General features: G+C 35.0%; 2 protein-coding genes across 2 annotated transcripts; one reads left to right on the top strand and one right to left on the bottom strand.

Annotated features, from left to right (window-relative positions):
* The first annotated feature begins 1,544 nt into the window (after positions 1 to 1,544).
* LOC131951778 (uncharacterized) lies at positions 1,545 to 4,628 on the top strand. The gene is made up of 3 exons (XM_059314173.1): positions 1,545 to 1,640; positions 2,718 to 2,786; positions 3,819 to 4,628. The coding sequence occupies exons 1-3, from the start codon at positions 1,601 to 1,603 to the stop codon at positions 4,124 to 4,126; spliced, it is 417 nt and encodes a 138-aa protein (XP_059170156.1). The 5' UTR covers positions 1,545 to 1,600; the 3' UTR covers positions 4,127 to 4,628.
* Positions 4,629 to 11,059: 6,431 nt separating this feature from the next.
* Positions 11,060 to 22,317, bottom strand: LOC131951759 (uncharacterized). The gene is made up of 7 exons (XM_059314145.1): positions 22,267 to 22,317; positions 18,043 to 18,190; positions 15,010 to 15,127; positions 12,977 to 13,098; positions 12,702 to 12,858; positions 11,410 to 11,561; positions 11,060 to 11,196 (listed from the first exon to the last, which is right to left on the bottom strand). The coding sequence occupies exons 1-7, from the start codon at positions 22,315 to 22,317 to the stop codon at positions 11,060 to 11,062; spliced, it is 885 nt and encodes a 294-aa protein (XP_059170128.1).
* Positions 22,318 to 23,549: the final 1,232 nt, after the last annotated feature.

The following is a 23,549-nucleotide window of genomic DNA, read 5'->3' as shown; positions in this document are numbered from 1 at the left end:
TATCATGAGAACTCTCCAACCCAGCGGAGTAAAATTTGGTTCTATAATCGTGGCTATTCATAGTTTACTCGTGGGCGTTGTTTAATTAATCACGCTTCATAGGTGTATTCGCCCATTATGTTTAGGGGGGGGGGGGGCAATAGATCAGTACAATTGTTCATAGGTGTAGCCGCCTATTATGTTAGGGGGACAATAGATCAATACATTTGTTCATAGGTGTATTCGCCCATTATATTTAGGGGAACAATGTATAAGTACAATTGTTCATAGGTGTATCCCACAAAAATAAATTAAAAGGGCGATATTTTAATATTTTTGTTCATAGGTGTATGCCACACTATATATTTAAGAGGGAAAAATTTAGTATTATTGTACATAGGTGTATCCCTGATTATGCTTAGGACGGTAAGGTATGCTTATCATTGACCATAGGCGTAGAACCAAAACACAAAAATGTACACTAACTAGTAATTTTATGGATCAGGTGTGTTGGCTAGAGTTAAAATTAAGTTTTAGCTAGTGCAAGTATGTGATGTTGAGATTTATAGATGGTTAGCGTTAGGCTAGTGGTTGGTGTATGGTTATTAACAACATTTCTTTATTACTAATACGGGGTATTACGATATGTAGATACGGGTATTACGTTACTAGGAATACAGGTATGTAGGTGCGGGGGTGGTCTAGCGGTAGAGCGAAATTCGGCCCCAGACTAGAAACCTTAGATTGTCCCTCGACCGAAATGCCCATCACATTCAAAACAAGATGGTACTTGTTAAAGTATAATATATTCTACATTTGGAGTTTATCTTTTTTCCCATTTCGTACTAGGGTGTGTGTGGGGAGGGGGGGGGGGACTTCTACCCCGGGGCGTATTGCCTCCCCCCCTCTCCCCCTGAAAGTTGCATGAAAAAAAAACTTTGGAAGTACAAACCTGGGGAAAATCCACGGGTCCCCAAGCTACTGGCAATTTGAATGCTAGAAAAACCTTGTTTCTTAATCCTGTGTCTGTCTGCTCACAAGACTTGCTCAAGCCCGTTATGTAAGTATGAGAGAGATACACTTTTCAGAAGCTTAGTGACCTATTCCAGCGCCCGGGGCGAACCATCCATTTTGCGCCCCCACCTCATGCTCATTTACGTATATAGTTACTCAAGTTGGTGAAAAACTGCCTTCCCTCCCAGTTGGAAAGGTTGGTGGCGCTTTTAATCAGTCACTGTCCATAAAGGTTTCTATTGTGGTGCCACGCAATTGATGTAGAAATTAATGTGTAGAGCCATGTAGCAGTTTGCGTTCGTAGCTTTGACTATGTATAATTCAATACACCGGCCTAAAATGAGCTTTTTAATTATTTTTTAAAACCCTTTTTAGCGTCCCCTTAGGATCGGCGCCCGGGGCGGCCGCCCCAGCCGCCCTCTCTTAGCTACGCCAGTGACACTTTTCTCCGCACTTCATTAACTGATAACTTAATTAGCTTTAATTTTAGAACCCCCGCCATGAAAGCAGTTACAAAAGGGCAGTCAAATATAAAAGGTTATTTCCTAACTCTTCAATTAAATCCACGTGAACATTTAGTGAACTTGTGAACGCTGGTTTTCGAAGAATGAGGCCTATCCTTTTCGTAGTGGTTACTGTTTTAATAGGTTCGAATTTTTTTCAAATTTATTATAGTTTTAAATATTACTGTGTGGTGTATAAATAGAAAGCATTACCGCCCTTGATACGTTCTATTTGAATGGACTTTGGTAGAACAACACGGACATGTTTGTTATATAGCATGTTTTTGTCTGATGTTAGAGCATGACCCAGACTTTTTCGTATAAGTTTTTATTGTTTCACTCAGTAATTTTGAATTGGAAATGATACGATTTTTTAAAGTTTGTGGAATTAGAGGGTTAAAACTTTGTAAGAAGAAGAGCGCAAGTAGATCTAAATTTAAAGATTGCTGAATGATTTTTAAAAATGGGAAAACCACCCAACTTAACAAAACAAAAAGAAAACGCAAGCACAAAAAAAAAAAAAAAAATCACAAAGATACCTGTTCGTTTCTGGTTGTTTTGACAAAGGTACCTGTTTATTTTAACAAAGATACCTATCATTTTTACAATATTTTATTTAACTTCCTTCCACGTTCTTTAGTCTGTCTGTCGTTCTTTAGTTAAGCTTCGTCATGGATTGAAACTGCCGAGGGAAATTTCGACCACTTCTAACGGACCGATTCGTTTCAAACTTGGCACGTGGGTCAAGACCTGATGACAACGCAAAACAATGCACTTATTACACATTTTAAAATACTGAAAAATAAACAAAAAAAAAGGTTTTAATAACAAGCTTTTATGTAATAATGTTCTTAATGAGAAAATAATTTATTTATTTTAAATTTATAATTATAAACTACTATTTAAATTACTAAAAAAATTAAAAACATTATTTTAACAAAGGCAGCTGTTCTTTAAACAAAGATACGTTTAAACAAAGATACATGTTCTTTAAAGAAAGATACCTGTTCTTTAAACACGGATACCTTCTTTTTAAACAAACATACCTGTTCTTTAAACAAAGATACCTACTATTTTAACAAAGACTCTTGTTCTTTTAACAAAATTAAGGCACCTTTCTTTTAACTACAGTACCTGTTCTTTCAACAAAGACACCTGTTATTTTAACGAACACACCTACTTGTCGTAACATCACACGGACCGTTTTTTTTTCATCATCAGGTAGCGGCCACTCAAACACCGGGAAGCTTGTGAGAAAAACTCGTGCACTGGGCGCAATTTGTGGCACAAGTAAGTAAACACAGGTTTAAAGACAAGAAACAAATTAGAACTTAATTTAGCATAATTAATTTTGAATTATAAATTTACTGTAGAATTGCGTGGTTGTGTGGTTAATTGGATGGCGTGGTCTAGTGGTAGAGCATTTGACTGCTAACTCGAAGTCTCGAGTTTGAATCCGGATTCAAGTAAGTGGAAGGTCCGTGAGTTCTCCCAGCTTTGATGAGTACCTAACTTACGTTAAGGAAAGTAAAGGCGGCTGGGCAAAGTGCTGACCACATTATCCCTTAATATCTCGAGGTACCCAGCTCTGATTAGTACCCGACGAAAGTAAAGGCGGTTGGGCACAAAACTGACCACATAAACCCTTAATACCCCTACTTCATTTTTCTTATGGACCACTATAATCGATAAGGTTGTTTAAGCTTTCTCATGCAAGATTAAAGACCGTCTATGGTTGTTTATGCCATCCCCTACCCCCACCACAGTCCAAACGCAAAACACTTTAAAGAATAAAAATAGTAGCAAAATTAAATTTAGAAAGCATAAATTAAACTTGCATTACATCAAGTAGATTAAAAACATCTGGAGTCGATATTGTTTCTCCTTATAAATCGTGTCTTATGCCGGTTGGAAACTCAATTTCAAAAAATCTTATTATGTTCTCCATTTTTAAAATAAAAAAAAATACAAAGACGTCTTACATTTTCTATTTTTGCGGTTAGAAAAAGATAATTTATTTCCATTGTAGATCGGGCCTTATGCCTTTATTTCGACTGCCCGGAAACATTTTGGGGGCTAATAAAATAATTTTTCCGTTGTAGATCGGGCCTTAAGCCAGTATTTCGACTGCCCGGAAACATTTTGGGGGCTAATAAAATAATTTTTCCGTTGTAGATCGGGCCTTAAGCCAGTATTCCAACTACCCGGAAACATTTTGGGGGCTAATAAAATAGTTTTTCCGTTGTAGATCGGTTCTTAAGCCAGTATTCCGACTACCCGGAAACATTCTGGGAGCTTATAAAACAGTTTATCCCATTGCAGATCGCGTCTTGTGCCGGTACTCCGACCTGTCCGGCTGCCCCCTCTCACCTGACTTCAGCTTCGCCGTGGACTGCCGCGGGGGGTGCTGCTACTATCTGCAGGAATTCTGCCACACCTCTGAGACCTGCTGGTACGTTTTTCTCCGGAACTTGAGACGTGCTCGTATCTTGAAGAAGTTGGCAGACGATCGGAAAGCCGCTGCAGCAAAAAGGGCAGAAGAAGAAAGGAAAGCCGCAGAAGAAAGGAAGGCAGAAGAAGAAAGGAAGGCGGCAGAAACAAGAAAATCGGAAGAAGAAAGGTCTGCGTAACCGGAAAATAAACAGCAGCCGTAATAAAGGGGAATAACCGGATTTTTAATACTGTTTATTCCATCAATATAATAATTACCATGAGCTTCTATCGAATTATGGTAAATGTAGTAGCTACTTTGTGTTGTCAAATGAGTTATGAGTAATTGGAATCAATACTATTTTCATAAAAATGAGATGCTCGCATCACTAAATTTGATAAAAATTGGCCCTGTTTTGGTTTCTAAGGATTGCCATGAATTATTAGATTAGGCTTTTAAGTTTTTAAGAAAAATGACAAAATACAATATTTTTTTCTAGATAGCTAATTGTTATTTTCAGTACATAAAGAATTCTTTTTTCTTTACATATAGGCTTACTATTACACTGTTGTTACTGTTTGTGATGTGAATATTGATGCAAAAGCCATTGTAATTTATTTTTCTGTTTAAGTTTGATTGTAAATATGTCAATATATTAAAACATAATTATTAAATAAATAAAGGCTCTTATGCGTGAACTTTGGGATTTCCTCCAACACCATCGAGTATTACGTGTCAACTTCTTATGCGCCACATGGCCCCTTAACTCCTTTTTCATTCTGCTTTTCCTTTTGGAGTGTCTTTGTCCAACTGAGAACAAACTTTAACACGATCTCTGGTTAAAAGCCTTTTTTGTATTTTTATTATCTTTTAAAAAGTTTTCTTTTGCTTGTTGTGTTTACATACTGCAGTGAACATAGTTTAACAATTAATAGTATTTTAGCTGCGAACCGGTGACTGCTTTAGGCATTTTACTAAAACACGAAGAGTTCAAAGTCTGAATAAAAAACTTCACATAAACAAGAGTTCAAAGTTTGAATAAAGTACTTCCCATAAACATGAGTTCAATGTTTGAATAAAAACTTCACATAAACAAGAGTCCTACGTTTGAAGGAAGTACTTGAAATAAACATTTAGCTTTAAACAATGGCGGAAAAAAACAAGACATTAAACTGACTATTCGCTTGAGACCAGTGTTTCTTCCAGACTTTTTTCTCGGGGGGGGGGGGGGGGGGGGGGGGGGGCGGGGGGGGGAAGGAGGGCACTTGAAATTTTCGGGGGGGGGGGGGGGCGGTAGACTTTCTTCGGGGGGGGGGGGGCGGACACTGTTAAAAGTATATATTTTCTATATAAATTATATAAATTTCATTTCGGAAGAAACTCTGCTTGAGACAGGAGTGGCAGTTTTAGTAATAATTTATCGAACTGAATGTAGCTTTATTCTGTCCATTCATTTACCAATATGATTCTAACGGGTTGATGCATGGTGGAGCGTCGCTGCTAGGGTTGCGGGTGCCACCCCATTTTGTCCCCACTATTTACCACCTCCTAAAGTCGCTACTGCCAGTTTTGATACTACTTACTTTTACTCAAATTCAGTACACATACACATACACATTTTGCATATACATATACATATACATATGCATATGCATATGCATATGCATATGCATATGCATATGCATATGCATATGCATATGCATATACATACTCGTACACGTACACGTACACGTACACGTACACGTACACGTACACGTACACGTACACGTACACGTACACGTACACGTACACGTACACGTACACGTACACGTACACGTACACGTACACGTACACGTACACGTACACGTACACGTACACGTACACGTACACGTACACGTACACGTACACGTACACGTACACGTACACGTACACGTACACGTACACGTACACGTACACGTACACGTACACGTACACGTACACGTACACGTACACGTACACGTACACGTACACGTACACGTACACGTACACGTACACGTACACGTACACGTACACGTACACGTACACGTACACGTACACGTACACGTACACGTACACGTACACGTACACGTACACGTACATGTACATGTACATGTACATGTACATATACATATACATATTTCACCCGGTGCTGCACTTAATGGTGCCACCCCTCAGAGGCGTAGCGACCCTTCACGGAGAAAAAATTTGAATTTTCAATATGAAACCATTCCTCAAACTTTCGATTTGCATCCCCCCCCGCAAAAAAAAACCTTTCGATTTGCACCCTTTCCCTCAAACTTTCGATTTTCACCTTTTAAAAGACTATTTAACACTCGAATTATTCACTTAATCAAGTGGAATTATCATTTTTCTCTATATATTTTGCTATTTTTTGTCTTGGTGTCGACCCCCTAAATCACAGGTTCCCAACCTGGGGGTCGCGATTTGCACCCTTTCCCTCAAACTTTCGATTTTCACCTTTTAAAAGACTATTTAACACTCGAATTATTCACTTAATCAAGTGGAATTATCATTTTTCTCTATATATTTTGCTATTTTTTGTCTTGGTGTCGACCCCCTAAATCACAGGTTCCCAACCTGGGGGTCGCGACCCCCCTGGGGGTCGCGAGGGTCTTTCTGGGGAGTCGCCAACTGGTATACTAAACCTTAGTAATTTGAAACAAAACATACATATTTAGAAGAATTTTTGAAATTTGGCTTCAGTAACATCTCTGGAAATGTAATAGAGAAGAAACAAAGCGCACTGTACAAAGTTGTCTCAGTCACGAATCTATGAAATCTTCAAAACTAAAACGCCATTTGAGACGAGTCGTTCGGAACACACCAACAAATATATGGAGTTCTTTCGACGGTATGAAGCTAGTTGCAAACGCCAGAGACTTGATCGAACAGGAAGTTTTCACCAGCATTAGTGCAACCATCAAATGAAGTCGCGATAGAAAATGCCAAGCAAAAAAAAAAAAAAAATAATAATAGGAGAAAATCTCATCAAACGCTGCATGTACGTAAATGTTAAATAACACATTGTTATCGAAATTAAGCTTTCACCATGGTTCGCTTTTCAAGTTGATAGATCAACAGACGTGAGTTCGTGTTCGCAGTTGCTGGTCTGTGTCTATATTCATGCGGATAATAGCCAAGAAGAGTTGCTCTTTTGTGAAGATAACATGGAGAAAATAAATACCTTTTTTGAAACTGGATGATTAAAATGGGTTAGAACGGCTTTGGGGGTTTGTACGGATAGTGTGCCATCTATGTTTATCTCAAAATCGGGCTTTCAGAAAACAGAAAAGATGTAGCTTTCTAACCACTGCCCTAACCAATCGACATCAAGAGTCCATTGCTAGTATAAGTCGTAAATTATATAAAATCTGGAGCCTTCAAAGAACTGAGCAAAAACATTAATATAGATCACGAGGATCTGCTCTTCTACACTACAGTACGCTGGCTGTAAAACGAAATGTTGTAAATTGTGTTTTTGAATTGAAATCTGAAATCAAATTGTTCTTGGAAGTGCAAAGGAAACAAGACTTTTTGGTACACTTAAAACGGCATAGAGTGGTTAGAGAGAGTATCATACCTAGCAGATGTGTTCGAACATCAAGATAAGCTTAACCTGAAGCTTCATGGAAAATGAACGAATATTATAACTTTCCATGATAATCTCGGGGCATTTTTATCAAAGCTGCAAAATCGGTAAAGAAAATAAATCTTGGAAATATTGTAAATTGAGAAACTCTGCGGTGTGGTAGATGAATCTGTGAGATGATTAAAATTTTGAAAGAAGCGATTTCTGGGCATCTTGAATCTCTTGAAAACGAACTGCACCGCTATTTCTCTGAGCCGAAAAAAGAAGAATCTGCATTTAAGCATTACCCATTCTCTTCTTCCCTTGATGTTGCCAGCATTCCCGATGAATTACAAGATGAATTCTTTGATTTGCAGAATGATTCCGAGTAAGATGAAAAACTGCAGACACAATGTTGGTGTAGTATTCACCATTCATACCCAAACGTAAAATTGATTGACTTTTTGAGAATATATTTTCAACACTATTCTTCGATTAAAAATAAAATTAAGATAATTATAATGACATAGGTTGGCGTTAACAATTTTTTAAAATTAAAAACGTAACCACGAAGGCTTAGTGAATAGTATACAATTTTACTCATGCTATTAAAATAGTTATCAAGAGTAGTTCATATTGAAAGTCTACTAAACAATCTTATTTTAGTGCTTATTAATTTCCATACTAATTTCGGCTTTTTAATTATATGGGGGTCGCGGGTCACTTACTTTTTATAAAAGGGGGTCGCCACTCGAAAAAGGTTGGGAACCACTGCCCTAAATGGTGTCATCGGGTGCGGTCCGCCCCCCGCTCTCACTACGCCCCTGATTAACTGTACTATTTTGTTAATCACTATCTTGTATGGAAAATGCATAAACCATGTATTTAGTCACAAAATAATTTTATTACTATTTATTTTGTGAATATGGAGATTTGTGTTATCTATAATATAAGCGGGCTATGTCAGTCCTTCCTTTAGGAACCATAAAGGTAAACAACGCACCATGCAGTGCTTTCCAGTGTCTTATTATAAGTAATAGAGTAGGGTTTGTTTATATAACGATATAGAGCTGTTTTATAATTGCCACTTTCGTTTACTCTTTTGCATAATGTAAAGAAAATATTAAATACACGAATATTGCTAAAACATATTAAAAAGATCAATGTCAAATATCATTTTAGTTTATATTCCTAGAAAAAATGGATACATTTTCATAAAAGTAGGTCGAAAAAACTAATTAATTCACATTTTTTTTGGTAATTTTTGCAAGGGAGGTAATTTGAAAATATATTTATTTCATCAATAATTTAAGTTAATCTTTTTTTTTATTACTACCGCATTGATTATTATATAATAAGGTTCATAATTAAAAGAGAAAAATGTTAAGATTATTTATATTATTTATTATTATTTTCTAATTAGTCTATGATTTCTCAAAATCACTATTGTTTTGCTTTTGTTTTTCGGTGTTATGAAAACAGATGGTGAAATTAGACTTTTTGTCATTTTGAGAATAATGGAAAGGCTCGTCTGGGCGCGGACGTATGGGAAACGTGTTTTAAATATTCAACTCACTCACAATAATTTAAGTTAATTTTTTTTATTACTTCCACATTGATTATTATATGTTACGGTTCATAAGTAAAATAGAACAATGTTAAGATTATTTATATTATTTTCTAATTAATCTATGATCTCTCAATTTTTGTTTAGTTTTTGTGGTTGTGTTGTGGTTATGGTTGTGTTGTGGTTGTGTTGTGGTTGTGGTTGTGTTGTGGTTGTGTTGTGGTTGTGGTTGTGGTTGTGGTTGTGTTGTGGTTGTGTTGTGGTTGTGTTGTGGTTGTGTTATAGTTGTGTTGTAGTTGTGTTGTGGTTGTGTTATGGTTGTGTTGTGGTTGTGTTGTGGTTGTATTGTAGTTGTGTTGTCGTTGTGTTGTGGTTGTGTTGTGTTGGTTGTGTTGTGTTGTGGTTGTGTTGTGGTTGTGGTGTGTTGTGGTTGTGTTTTGTTTCTGTTTGTGTTGTGTTTTTGTTTGTTTTGTTCTGTTCCAAAGTTGGTACATTTAAAAAAGATTTACCGTGGCGGAGCACGGGATGCAGCTAGTTTAGTATATGAATGAAGTGTATTTAGTATTTGAATGATGACATATATGTAACAATGTCTCTACATGAATGTGCATTTTACTCAGATGTTAGACAGTTTGTAAAATATATTTTACAACCGGTCAGCTATGGGCTATAAGACTAGTAGTTACGGAGGTCTGTGTGTGGGGCTAGTCGGACCAGGCTCATTATGCCGGCTGTCATTTTTTTTAGTATCACTGTTTCCATTGTACTAATTTTTGCTATTCAAGCCTCTTGTAAACCATTAAAGCCTCTCATAAACGATTCTATTGATGTTGTTCAATGACGTAAATAAAACACTTTATTAGGGGACCTCTTGTCCAACGACTCATATCCTAGAAGGGTCCTATACAAACAAGCAATTGCGGCTACTTATAATGTTGTCGGACTCGATAGAGTATATTTGCCACATTGATTAACGTAATCTGAAGTTGTAGTTTTAAACAAATGAAGTTTTTATCATAATGCATATTTTAAAAAATAAAGTAATATGATGCATGTATATCTGCCTCGTTTGTTTTTCATGTGATACTCTTAAAAATAATTAAAATACACTCCATTTTCAAGGAAAACAATTTTTTTTTTATTGCAGAATGATAGAAGCATTTTACAAACTACTGAAGTATTAACCAAAACAATACATATCAGATATTATTCAGTGGGAGAACTACTATGCCGTCAGACCACGCGATGAGTGGGAAGGGAGGGGAGACTTTTTAAAAGGCCAACACCTACACAGTAATAAATCTTAATTTTTAAATTTCATTATCGTGCATTTTTCATTAATATCGTTATGTTAAAAAAATAAACTGTATCTATAGTTGACGTGTCTTTATTCTAGAGTGGCTAATGTAAGTTGTTGCTTAAATATTTAAAAAAAATTCAAATCACTGTAGCTTAATTGTTGTCACGCTCATACATACATACATACATACATACATAAATACATAAATACATATTATATATCTATATCTATATCTATATATATATCTATATCTATATCTATATCTATATCTATATCTATATCTATATCTATATCTATATCTATATCTATATCTATATCTATATCTATATCTATATCTATATCTATATCTATATCTATATCTATATCTATATCTATATCTATATCTATATCTATATCTATATCTATATCTATATCTATATCTATATCTATATCTATATCTATATCTATATCTATATCTATATCTATATCTATATCTATATCTATATCTATATCTATATCTATATCTATATCTATATCTATATCTATATCTATATATATATCTATATATATCTCTATATATATATATATATATATATATATATATATATATATATATATATATATATATATATATATATATATATATATATATATAGATAGATAGATAGATAGATAGATATGTGTGTGTGTGTGTTTATTTTCAATTTGTGTGACCATTAGTCAAATCTAAAGGTAGGTAATACCTCCCAAAAGATTTAATGGCTTTCCTGCTATTTATGTCAGGTGGCTCCACTCGCGGGTGTCGCACTAGGTCGCTAAGATTGCGTGCTGGTAGTTCTAAATAAAGCAATAATATTAAAAATCAATGCAGTAAAATAATTTTTAAAAAATAATTATGAAATTATAACGAATGAATAGAATGATATAAAAAAGAATGGAACGGTGAAGTGAACCTAATATTTAAATGTTGTTTTGTATAAAAAGTTATGTATATTTGTTCACAAATAGCAAACACAAGTTCTAAATTTAATTTTTGTTAACACAACTCACGTATTCCGATATAACTGGTATCGCACCAGCTGTACACTTCAAAGTTCACTAGCTGGTAATACTCCCAATACCAGCTCAGCATTTCGGCTGAATTTTTCGGGCAGAGTTTGGTCAATACAATATAAAAATCAAAACTCAGATCAGACAATTTCCTAGAGACGAATAAAGAAAAAAAAAATATTACTATGGTTGTGAACAATGTAAAAGCTTTACAAAACAAAATAACAATGATATATATATATATATATATATATATATATATATATATATATATATATATATATATATATATATATATATATATATATATGTATATATATATATATATATATATATATATATATATATATATATATATATATATATATATATATATATATATATATATATATATATATATATATATATATATATATATATATATATATATATATATATATATAAGTAGCGTGCTTCTCTAAATTTTAAATTTTCTATTACCTGAGTATTTTAATCTATTTCATTACAATTTATAACCACTCTGAGATAACGAACCAGACAACAATAAGTCCGAACTCATTTCGGGCCCGCAGTAATCCCTGTTTTACAAGCGTTTTAATTACATTTTCATGTTTACCGCAAATTGACCGATTACCCCGGAACAATTTTTTAAACTGGTCAAAATTTTTATATAAACAAGTAAGCTTGATTTGTGCAATGGTTTCTCGCGTTGTGTTTATTTGTATAATTTTTTGTATTTATATTATTAGTTTTGAATACATTCATTTTTATAGCTTTAGGATTCTTTAGTATGATTTATTTAGATAATAATTAAGAGAAGAAATTGCTTTTTAACTTACAAAACTATTTAAATGAGCTTTATGGGCACCTCTATTTTAAAGAAGGGCAGTAAGTCATGTAAGTAGTTTGAACGTTTGCCTATCTTTCAAAATACAGATCTTGAAGATTTTATATTTTTCTACGCAACAGTGTGTGTTAGTTACTGTAGAACAATCACTGCTATAGCAGTCATGTTTGTTTTTTACAAAACCACTATCAAGGTGCGCGAAAAATATTATTTATGAAAAGAAAATTCATTGTTTTTTTTTGTCAGAATTGGGCCCCTAAACGTCGTGGCCCCCCCCCCCCCCGGCATTGCGGGGTCTGGCGGCACTGCAGTTCCGCCCCTGAACACAGGAGTGTTGTAGAAAAACGGGATTGATTTTTAATTACCTTATTGCACAATCAGCTCCTTAGCTAATTTCAACAAAATAAGATAACTGAGTTTCTTAAAAACTATACAACAAACTTACTCGCAAAGTTCTCTATCCATCTCGACTTTAATGTTACGACGCAATGTAATAACATTATACGAGGCGGATTTGAGACTTCTCCAGAAATGATAGTTAATGAATGCGATCGCCCATTTAATCTTGTCCTTGTCTTTGCACTTACTCAAGTCTTCGATATCTATATTTTGAAAAACAAATATATACTTTAATTAAACAATTTTGTTTAGGCTTTGATAGAGCTAAAGTTTATGAATACAAATCTGTGCCTAATGTTAACTGAAAAAAAAGTATTTTACCCTTTTTGCTCTTCGTTAGGAAAGTGACCAACTTTAATTGTCCCTTGAGGTAATTATTACGAACTGGGTCAGAGCATTTATACACAGAAGTATAAAAGCAGGTGTAAAACTTGTTGCCGTTCCTAGAAAATGTATGTTAACTTGTATTTATACAGTCATTTATAATAATTTGATTGCCCATAACCAGGCGTAGCTAACGAGGACAGGGGGTGGGGGTGGGGGGGGGGGGGGCGACCGCCACAGAACAAACAGTGGCGTAGCCAGGATCGTCTCAAGGGGGGGGGGTTAAAGTTTTTACCCGGGGACAAACTTTCGATTTGCACCCCCCCCCTCAAACTTTCGATTTGCACCCCCCTCATAATTTATATATATATACACCGAGGGGTCTATGGGGGGGGGGGTTATGACCCCCCCCCCCCCCCTAACCTCCCACAGGCGTCGTCCCTAGCTGGCGCCAAAATAAGTCCAAAATAAATTTAAAAGCTCATTTTAAGCTTCAGGTTTGAATCTTAAACAAAGTTAAGGAATTTAACGGCTACAAATCTTAACATACTGATTTAACTGTTTTCTACCTTGATTTTGTTACTGTAAAGCATATACCCTTAAGAAACAGCGACCGGCTAAAAATCGCTTTCCAGCTTTTCCTAGATTGGGGAGGGGGGCGCTTTCTCGCCGACTAAAATCGGAATGATTTACACTGGACTGGTTAGTTGATAAATGATACCACTTATAAAAGAAACCAATTGTATTACATTGTATTGGACGATTGTGTAACCTTAAAAAAAGCAGTGACGTTAAAATGAGCTCTACCAAATTTATCCAAGAACCACATGGATGTGTAATGGATTTGTGAGTAAATAACTCTTTTAACACTAAGAAAAAAACAACCAAATGTATTAAAGTTTATTGTGTAAAACTAAAATACGATAAAACTTTGGTGAATTGTGCGCTCCTTCGCCAAGGTAAATTGGAAGGATTTACATCGGAACGGGGAGTAGATAAATCGTTTAACTCTTAAAATATAAACTAATTGTATTAAAGCGTAATGTGCGATTTCATTAGCCTGTTTTGTTTAGAAAAGACGCAGCTAGTTCTTTTTACCATTCTTACGATTCTCTCAACTTCCACGTGAGAGATTAAATTCTTTTATATAATCGCATTACATCTTGCCTGGATCACTTTATTAAAGACAAATAAATATCACGGATTCTTGTATCGCTATTCGATCTGCAAAATAGTATACGGTCGGAGCGGGAGGGTGGAAGGCGATTCTCTTTGCCGAAATTTTAATGCTCAATTCTGAACCTAATGCTATAATATTTAGCATGTAGTCAAACAGATTAGTCTAAAAAAACATTAAATTGCCAAAAATATCCTGCACTTTCCATGGTGATGTTGACCTTCTTGGTTTTTTTTACTTCAGTCAAATGGGTACCTGGCATGATTGTAACGGGTACTAGACCTGGCGTGATGTATGGTTAATACAGGCGTGGGATGCCATAATCCATACTTCAAACTACCTTCACGTCACCACATGCCAGACACATAATGTATCATATGTACTATACAAACCAGCAATGTATGTAGGATACTTTTGTTTTAAATTTTATCATTTGTATTTAGAAATTTATCATTTGTATTTGAATACAAGGTAAATACTTTTTTGACTATTTAAACTAAGTAGACTAAGTTCCACTTTCGTTTACTGGAAATCACTGAAATGTTGGTACAGAACAAGAAATTTGATATAATACATATACATGAAATTTTGTCAACCTAGCTATAACGGTACTCAAGTTATCTTGTTCATAGACAGACACAGTTACACACACACAGACACACACAGACATTCAAACACGATTGTAAAATTAATTTTGACTAAGGGATAAATAAAACTTCGAGATGTGTGAAAATCTCTATTTCGATTTTTTTGCACGATTACAATACTTCCTCTTCACACCTTAAACGAGAAAGTTGAAAGAGGACCATTTACTTTTATACATACAATTTTTACTTTTAAAGTTTTTACTTACCTGCGAAGGGCTTCAGAGTTGTTTTTACCATAAAGTGTTTCTACATTAGCTGGAGTCACATAACTTTTAGGGTCCATACATTTCTCGAGAGCATCACAGTCGTCAACTTGTTCGAGACCTACACATTATTGAAGAAAAAAGACTAGAAACAACATTAAACTACTACACAACATTGGGCGAGATACAACATTAAACTAGAACACAACAATGGACTAGTTACAACATTCAACTAGAACACAACAATAGACTACATACAACATTCAACTAGAATACAACAATGGACTACATACAACATTCAACTAGAATACAACAATGGACTAGATACAACATTCAACTAGAACACAACAACGGACTAGATACAACATTCAACTAGAACACAACATTGGACTAGATACAACATTCAACTAGAACACAACAACGGACTAGATACAACATTCAACTAGAACACAACAATAAACTACATACAACATTCAACTAGAATACAACAATGGACTACATACAACATTCAACTAGAATACAACAATGGACTAGATACAACATTCAACTAGAACACAACAACGGACTAAATACAACATTCAACTAGAACACAACAACGGACTAGATACAACATTCAACTAGAACACAACATTGGACTAGATACAACATTCAACTAGAACACAACAACGGACTAGATACAACATTCAACTAGAACACAACAATAGACTACATACAACATTCAACTAGAATACAACAATGGACTACATACAACATTCAACTAGAATACAACAATGGACTAGATACAACATTCAACTAGAACACAACAACGGGCTTAATACAACATTCAACTAGAACACAACATTGGACTAGATACAACATTCAACTAGAACACAACAATGGACTAGATACAACATTCAACTAAAACTCAACATTGGACTAGATACAACATTCAACTAGAACACAACAATGGACTAGATACAACATTCAACTAGACCACAACAATGGACTAGATACAACATTCAGCTAGAAAAGACAACAATGGACTAGATACAACATTCAACTAGAACACAACATTGGACTAGCTACAACATTCAACTAGAACACAACAATGGACTAGATACAACATTCAACTAGACCACAACAATGGACTAGATACAACATTCAGCTAGAAAAGACAACTATGGACTAGTTACAACATTCAACTAGAACACAACATTGGACTAGATACAACATTCAACTAGAACACAACATTGGACTAAATAACAAGTTTTCCATGTACAAATCAACCGAAAAAATCTTCAGTTTACAAAAAAAACCTCGTTATTAAGTCCATGTTTCTGTGCAGTGTTTTATAATTAGATTGGGAAGTTGTGGTCGGATGGTAGAGCGAACGATTGGTAAAAGGAAGAAGTTCGAGTCGCGGACTTGAATCCATTAGACGTTTATGAGCTCACGTGCGTACGTGAAAGAAAAAGTTTCGAATAGAAATAGTGACTTTTTCAAGTTCCATCTACTGTTTTTAAAAAAATCTCACACTAATTAAAAATGTACAAATTTATATACCAAATAGTCTATTCTAATTTTTCTGAATGGGTTTAAAACACTTGGATGATATCTAGTGGCGAAAATAGAAAAAAAGGGCCACCCCGAAATTTTTTTTAGGCCCCCCCCTATATATATATATATATATATATATATATATATATATATATATATATATATATATATATATATATATATATATATATATATATATATATATATATATATATATATATATATATAAACACAAAATATGAACATAGGATTCTCAATGCTGGCCTGTTCGGGATTTGAACAAAAATGTTTTTTTTTTCAATTAAAACAAATTGCAATAACATGTCATGTGCGTAAGCGTATTAGTCTGTTTTAAAAATTTAGTTTATTTTATGTCTGCTATAGAATCTTTCTAACCCTAATTAGTCAAAAGAATATAAAACATGAAAGCTTTGTATAAGTAATGGTGTCTCGTGTTATGTTTATTTTTAAGTTTTTTTGTATTTATATTATTAATTTTAAATGCATTTATAAAACAAAATAATTAAGAGAAGTAATTACTTTTTAATTTGTTTAGTGCAAATCTATTAAAAGGAGCTTATGAGCACCCCTATTTGACTATTTAAAAAGGGAAATAGGTAATGGAAGAGGTTTGAACGTTTACTTATCTTTGATAATTTTGATTGTAGAAGAAAGAGGACTCGGCTTTCACTGTGGTTTAACAACAAAGGGGAAAAAATATACAAGAGCGTGGGCTGGTGTCTTTAGAATAAAGATAATCCAACCGCAGCTATGGCAATCTTTTTACAAAGAACTATCAAGTTAAAAATGCAAGAAAATTATTTTTTTTACTAGTAAAATTTTTTATTATGGTCGGCTCTGAGTCCCTAAATGGCGTGCCCCCCCCCCCCCCCCGCATTGCGGGGTCTGGCTGCACTATAGTTCCGCCCCTGATGATATCAGATACTATCATCAATGGGTGGGTATCGCCTTTGGTCTAGGTTTAATGTTCTAGTAGGTAAACAAAGTGTGATTCCTAAAGTTAATTAGTAAACCCCCGAAATAAACATATCTCGTTTACCGCCTCAAAGAGGTATCACAAAGTGACTTATTCATTAACCGAGCACATTATGTTTTTGTAAAACCTTGTAAATTACAGATTTATATTTTACGTTTTATGAAAAGAACCTCTAAAACACATTGTAAATTCAACTTGCCTTAGTTAATTTTGCATCCGCTAAATTTAATTTATCTAAATGCAAATACAATTTGTGTAACTTAAATTATTTTTATGCTAGCAGAATGTCTTTTCAGGGGCTAAATAAAAATGCAGCATTTGCAATTTGATTGCAAAAAAAAATATATTTATAAAACCGTCATCAACGATAGTAAATTATCGAATTTTTTGGAGGCCTTTTTTATATTAGCGAAATGTATGACTTTGCTGAATTCAAATTTCCAAAATAAAAAGTTGAAATTTCATTACAAGAAGGAAACAAAAGTTTTTATTAAGCTACTCACCTGCTGCGATGTAACCGATGGATAAAACCAAGACGAGTTTGAACATTTTGGAAGTGTGAAGCAACAAAATCTGGTTAGAATCAAACACTTCTGGTACCGCTCCTTTAATTTCCTTCAGCTTATATAGAGCCCGAGTAGGCGTGGAAACCTTCCGGGCCATAAAAAAAATTCAAACTGCAGGTGGTAACCCTTTAAGGACTAAAATTATTGCATGCAATTTTTTTATGGAGACAACTCCAAAATCAAACAACTGCTGCCTTGTAGTTTGTTCTTGGTTGGACAAAGGCTATGGAAGCAAATCCAAAAAGAAAAACAGTCTGAAATCGGAGTCAATGGCCTTAATGGCGCATAACCAGTTGACACGTAATACTTAATTGTGATGGAGGCATGGTCGAGTCGGCAAAAGCTCATGGTTGTTAAATTCGAAAAAGTCTCGAGTTCAAATCCTCTGGCAGATAAGGCTCGATCCCTTCCAACACTAAAAATTAAGAACGAAGAAGAAAAAGAAAGAAGAAACATATACACAATTTTAGAGGTAAAAAGCCCGTTGAGTTAAAAAAAAAACGATGCTATTAAGTTTATACCACGAATACAAAGAGCACGCAACATACGTATCCATATTTTCGAGGAAAAATAATTTTCCAAGATGAATCGTAATATGGATTCGTTTTGTGTATATTTTACATGTAGTAATTAATTGTTCAAGCGGAGCGTTTCTAAAAAATTATGCCAATTACATAGCACTACGATCGTAATATAGTCTGGTCAATTATAATCAGTAACCTAACGTTTTGCATCGCATATAATCAGAACAGCACACCGTTTCATCTTCTTGTTTTTTCCATTGATTCCTTGAACATTGAACTCATTGTTTTCTTCCGTTCACGATTGTTTTGCTGCTTCCAATAGTTCTTAAATAAAACTTCTGATCCTAGTTTAATGTCACAATGAGCCCTATTTCTATTATTGTCCTGTAAGTCTACTCGAGATGGTCGGCATACATCATTGTGATCAGTTGCTGTTTCATCTGTTTTTATTCTGGAATACACACGTTTTCATTTAACCACAAATATATTTTAGATTCATGTTATGAACCTTTCTGACTTGTTGAAAAGTCATAGTTGTTGTCAACGAATTATTGAAAGTAATTCATACATTTTAAAACCAGACTTTTTTCTTTAAAATCTGTAAACATTACAAGTATTTCAGAACAAAATCAGCAACTAAAATTTTATGTAATTTCAAATTTATGGGACACATATGTCCCACGGTACTCCAAGGGTTAAATGGTGTAATGTAAGCCTACGCTTTTTATATTATGGATAAAAAGAAGTAAAATTACGCTTTTGAACATGGAGGTCAATTGAGCCAGGTAAAATTAAGTTCACTTGATTCTATGAACAAGGTATATGAGAGGATGGTGTAGCCCGCTCTATATCTAGCCTCTTTTACTTTAACCAATACCCATCACATCTATGGGGACTCAGTGACATCCTGTACAGAGTTTATTTTATGTATGTTTTTGGGAAAGGACATTACACGTTAACCGGCCATTCACACACAAACGAAATTGAATTCATATGCAAAATATGTACTACAACCAATGTTTTTCCATTGCCCTCCCTCCCAAGTTTTAAGTGTCCCTAGCTTAGGGTGAAAAATACCTTAAAGAACACTGCGTCTTAAGACAACTGTTATATTATGAAGGCAAATCGGAGTAATGTCCTTCCCGGTCAATCCTTAGAGCTTTCCTCAAGCTGAAAATGCTAGTGCAAGAAAGCGACAGCAATTCATTGATAGCAAAAAAAAAAAAAAAAAAGCCGAGCATCACTAAACTTTATCGTGCATTATGTTTATTTCACAGATGATGATATTAAGAGGGAGCTCTTAATATTCTGCTGACAGTGATGATAGTGGAACCTCAAGAGGATTAATTACGTTTCAAGCAACAACTATTTACAAACATTAACTACATTTCAAGATGGTCAAATAAATTGACAAAACAAATTCTTTTGAACATTTTGCAGAAATAGATTAGTAGAGTTTATTTGATTTAACCTTTAAGCATATGGGCCGAACCAAATTAGACCCAGACCGTATCATCTATTCTAACTAATATATAACGTTCCATTCTTTTTTTTAAATACTTTTATTTTCCAATTTAAAACAAATACAGTAACAACCCACGCCGTTTGGGTGAATATTTACAAGATAGTTACATTGGTGTTTAGAGTATAGTAAATAAATATCGAAATATGTAAATGAATACAAAAGATACATTGAATTTAAAGCTTGTTGGTTCAAAAATTGAAAAGAGACTGGTTTGTAACATGTTTGCCAACAAAAGTGGTGGAAGAGTATAACGATAAAACGATAAAAAACATGTTGTCTCAGACTTAGCGGTGCTGTCGGCAGGTGAAGCAGAGTTGGGTAGGTCACCTGTGACGGTAGACTTTTTTCGGACGTAGAGATGCCCTGAAGAGATGCCTGGAAGAAACTCTGATCGGTGTTTTAAAAGACAAAAAAATGCCTGAGTTTGGGGGGGGGGGGGGCGGCACTGGGCAGGTCAAGTAGAGTTGACCCATTTTTGTGACCTCAGCATATGAAGGGATAGTGTGGTCAGACCCATGCTCTGCCGAAATAGGTGTTTTTAAAAGACAAAAACGTCTTAGGTGTGACGTCTTTTGTCGATAAGGGACAGACGTGATGTCATTTATGGATGACCCCCCGAAACCCACAGTTATCCAAGGGATGACGGGTAGTGTAGTATTATATAACAAGCGAAAGTAAAATGTCCTTAATTACGCAAGTTTACGTCAGATATGTCAAACAGAAGTTATCAGAAACAGAGTATAGCGTAGTTAGGTAAACCAATAGAATTACAGCAGATGACCAGTCACAAGAGACAGCTGACCACTGAAGCTGACCACTGTAGAGAACGGACAGAGATATGTAGAGAGTTAGAGTAAGATATCGTGTATGGGATGATTATGGGAGTGCGTAGTTAGATAGCGTTAGTAGATAGTTATGTGATAGAATGGAGTTAGTGTAGGAGTGGGAGATTGATTAGAGTTGAATAAAAAACATTATAGATAGAACATTTTAATCGGACTCGTGTGTTGATTTCACTAAACTGTTACAGGCATATAAGAAGAGCCGATCCCCGTAGAAAGTATAATAAATTCTGTATGTTCTTGACGGAGCATCACATAGTATATGTAGATAGAAATACACATTTCTTCAACTTGCACCCTCACAACTGGTTCTTCTTTTACCCCACCCACACATTTTTTGGATCTTTCATCTTATCCACATTAACAATGTCTTAAGCGTGCATTTTTTGCTTATGTAAGACTTAAGGGGGAAGGGGGATGAGTTAAAAGTGACGGGGCGATGAAGAGGAACAGTTAAATTTGGGAGCGTAGTGGAATATGCTGTTGTGGTAAGTTAAAACCTCGAGAGTTTTGGCCCCTTAGATTGCTCAGTTTTACACAAACCGTATTGTGTTATGTAGTATTGTGTTGGATGGGATTATGCTCTTTCCTGTTTTGCATTCGTTTTGTAATGTGTGATCCACGTTTAGCGAAAGTTAAGTCAGCTGGGTATAATATGACCACACTATCCCTTCATATGCAGAGGTCACAGAAACAGTTGAACTCTACTTCACTAGCCCTATGGAGTGTCCGGTCCGAAAAGGGCGATTGACTTTATATTACAAGAGCAATATTTGAAAAGGTTATTTGTATTGCATATTCATATCCCAGCAAATAATATGAAACACATAAATCTTATATAGATTTACAGTTTTTGATTAAATTCTTTCTGTTTCGAGATTATTACATATGTAGAATGAGCTCGCAATAAGGCCTTCCTTGTATTGTACAAATGTAGAGGTAATCTCTAATACATTGTGACTGTCTTTTCACATACGGGTAATAAACAAATATTTACTCATTTAGATATCACACGGAACAAAAAAATCAAAACTTGTCATACCTTTCACGCGGGATGTATTGCGCTTTAGCTGGCTGTGTTAGGGGTGTGGGACTGGTGGTTAGGTGGTTGGGTTAGGGGTGTGGGACTGGTGGTTAGGTGGTTGGGTTAGGGGTGTGGGACTGGTGGTTAGGTGGTTGGGTTAGGGGTGTGGGACTGGTGGTTAGGTGGTTGGGTTTGAATTGCGGTTTATGGTGTTGTAAGGGTTGGGGTTGCGGTATATTGTTTTACCTTCTCTGATTCATCATCATCATCACTCCTTTGTGGCCCCTGGGGAGCCATCTCCAGCGGACGCGGTTTTGGGCTGCTCCTCTAATCAGTGCCCATGAGAGCCCAGCTGTTGTTCTCTGATTATCTCCCCTTAATTCCTGTATGTATTGCAATTTGTATAATTAATATTTCTCCAACAAGAATGACAAAAGCTGTTTTGTCTTTTGCTCAGGGATTCACTAGTATGTTGGTGTAGCTGCATTCCTACATTTTGTTGTATCCTTCTTCTTGAACTTACTTAAGAAAATAACGTGGTCTAAGAGAGGTAACTGTATTTATGAGATTTTGAGCAGGAATACAGCAATCAAGGAAAGATACGCAATTATAGTTTTAGTTTTACTTAATAAATATAAATAGACAATTAAAAGTTATATTGACTTCTTTGACCCCCTCCCTCCCTCTTTAGGCTTATAGGACACACACACACACAACTGCGGTCACTCCGTAGTAAAAAAAAATTCAAGCCCGCTTTTTCAAGCTCCCTAAATGGCCTGCCCCAAAACATGTTTTAGTTCCAAGCATTTGCTTCCAAAAAAAGATATTTTATGTATAGATTTATTCGTCCAGTTCCCCTGATCCCTGAAAGAAACACTGCCCCTAACTTCTTACCTACTCGCACATACCCAACTCACTTATCATAACCGTCCTCCCAGCTTATTGATTTTAATAATCTAGGAATGGTAGAATTTGATAATACTCATCACTCAATGCCCTATGCCTCATATCTTAGCTTTGTGTATAACAATGTTACCCAGTCACGATTTAATTGTATAAATATAATACCAATGCTTATCTCAAATGTATGACTGACTTAAACATGAAGCAATACATAGTGGTAATATACAAACTAGTGATTAATTCAGAAATCCGTTTAAGATCTTCCCTTTTATTCTGTGTGTTGAATCTTTCCAACCAGGATTGTCGATTTGCTTATTTGCGCGCAATGCGATTACAGTGAGACAAATTATTGAGCATCCCGCTTGTACAAATTAATAAAATGTATATGGCTGTTTCCATTTCTTTCATATCCAGCTAAATCAACAAACTTATCAGGATCACAACTGAACTAAAATTTACCGTTATTCTGGGTGTGAAATGCATGTATCAGATTTTCTGTTGTGTTCTTGATTAAATTCCTGTCCTTTGTCAAGTATATCTTCATGGATATGAGAATAGGACATATTCTCATAATCATACTCAAACACAGAGAAAACGTAAACATAAAATAGTATCCATGTTGAACC

This window comes from Physella acuta, unplaced genomic scaffold, assembly GCF_028476545.2.
Source record: "Physella acuta isolate Inbredline_101_S28 unplaced genomic scaffold, ASM2847654v3 ptg000826l, whole genome shotgun sequence".
Taxonomy (NCBI): domain Eukaryota; kingdom Metazoa; phylum Mollusca; class Gastropoda; family Physidae; genus Physella; species Physella acuta.
The sequence above is the reverse complement of the archived record's forward strand: the minus strand, read 5'-3'. Positions and strand labels throughout refer to the sequence as shown.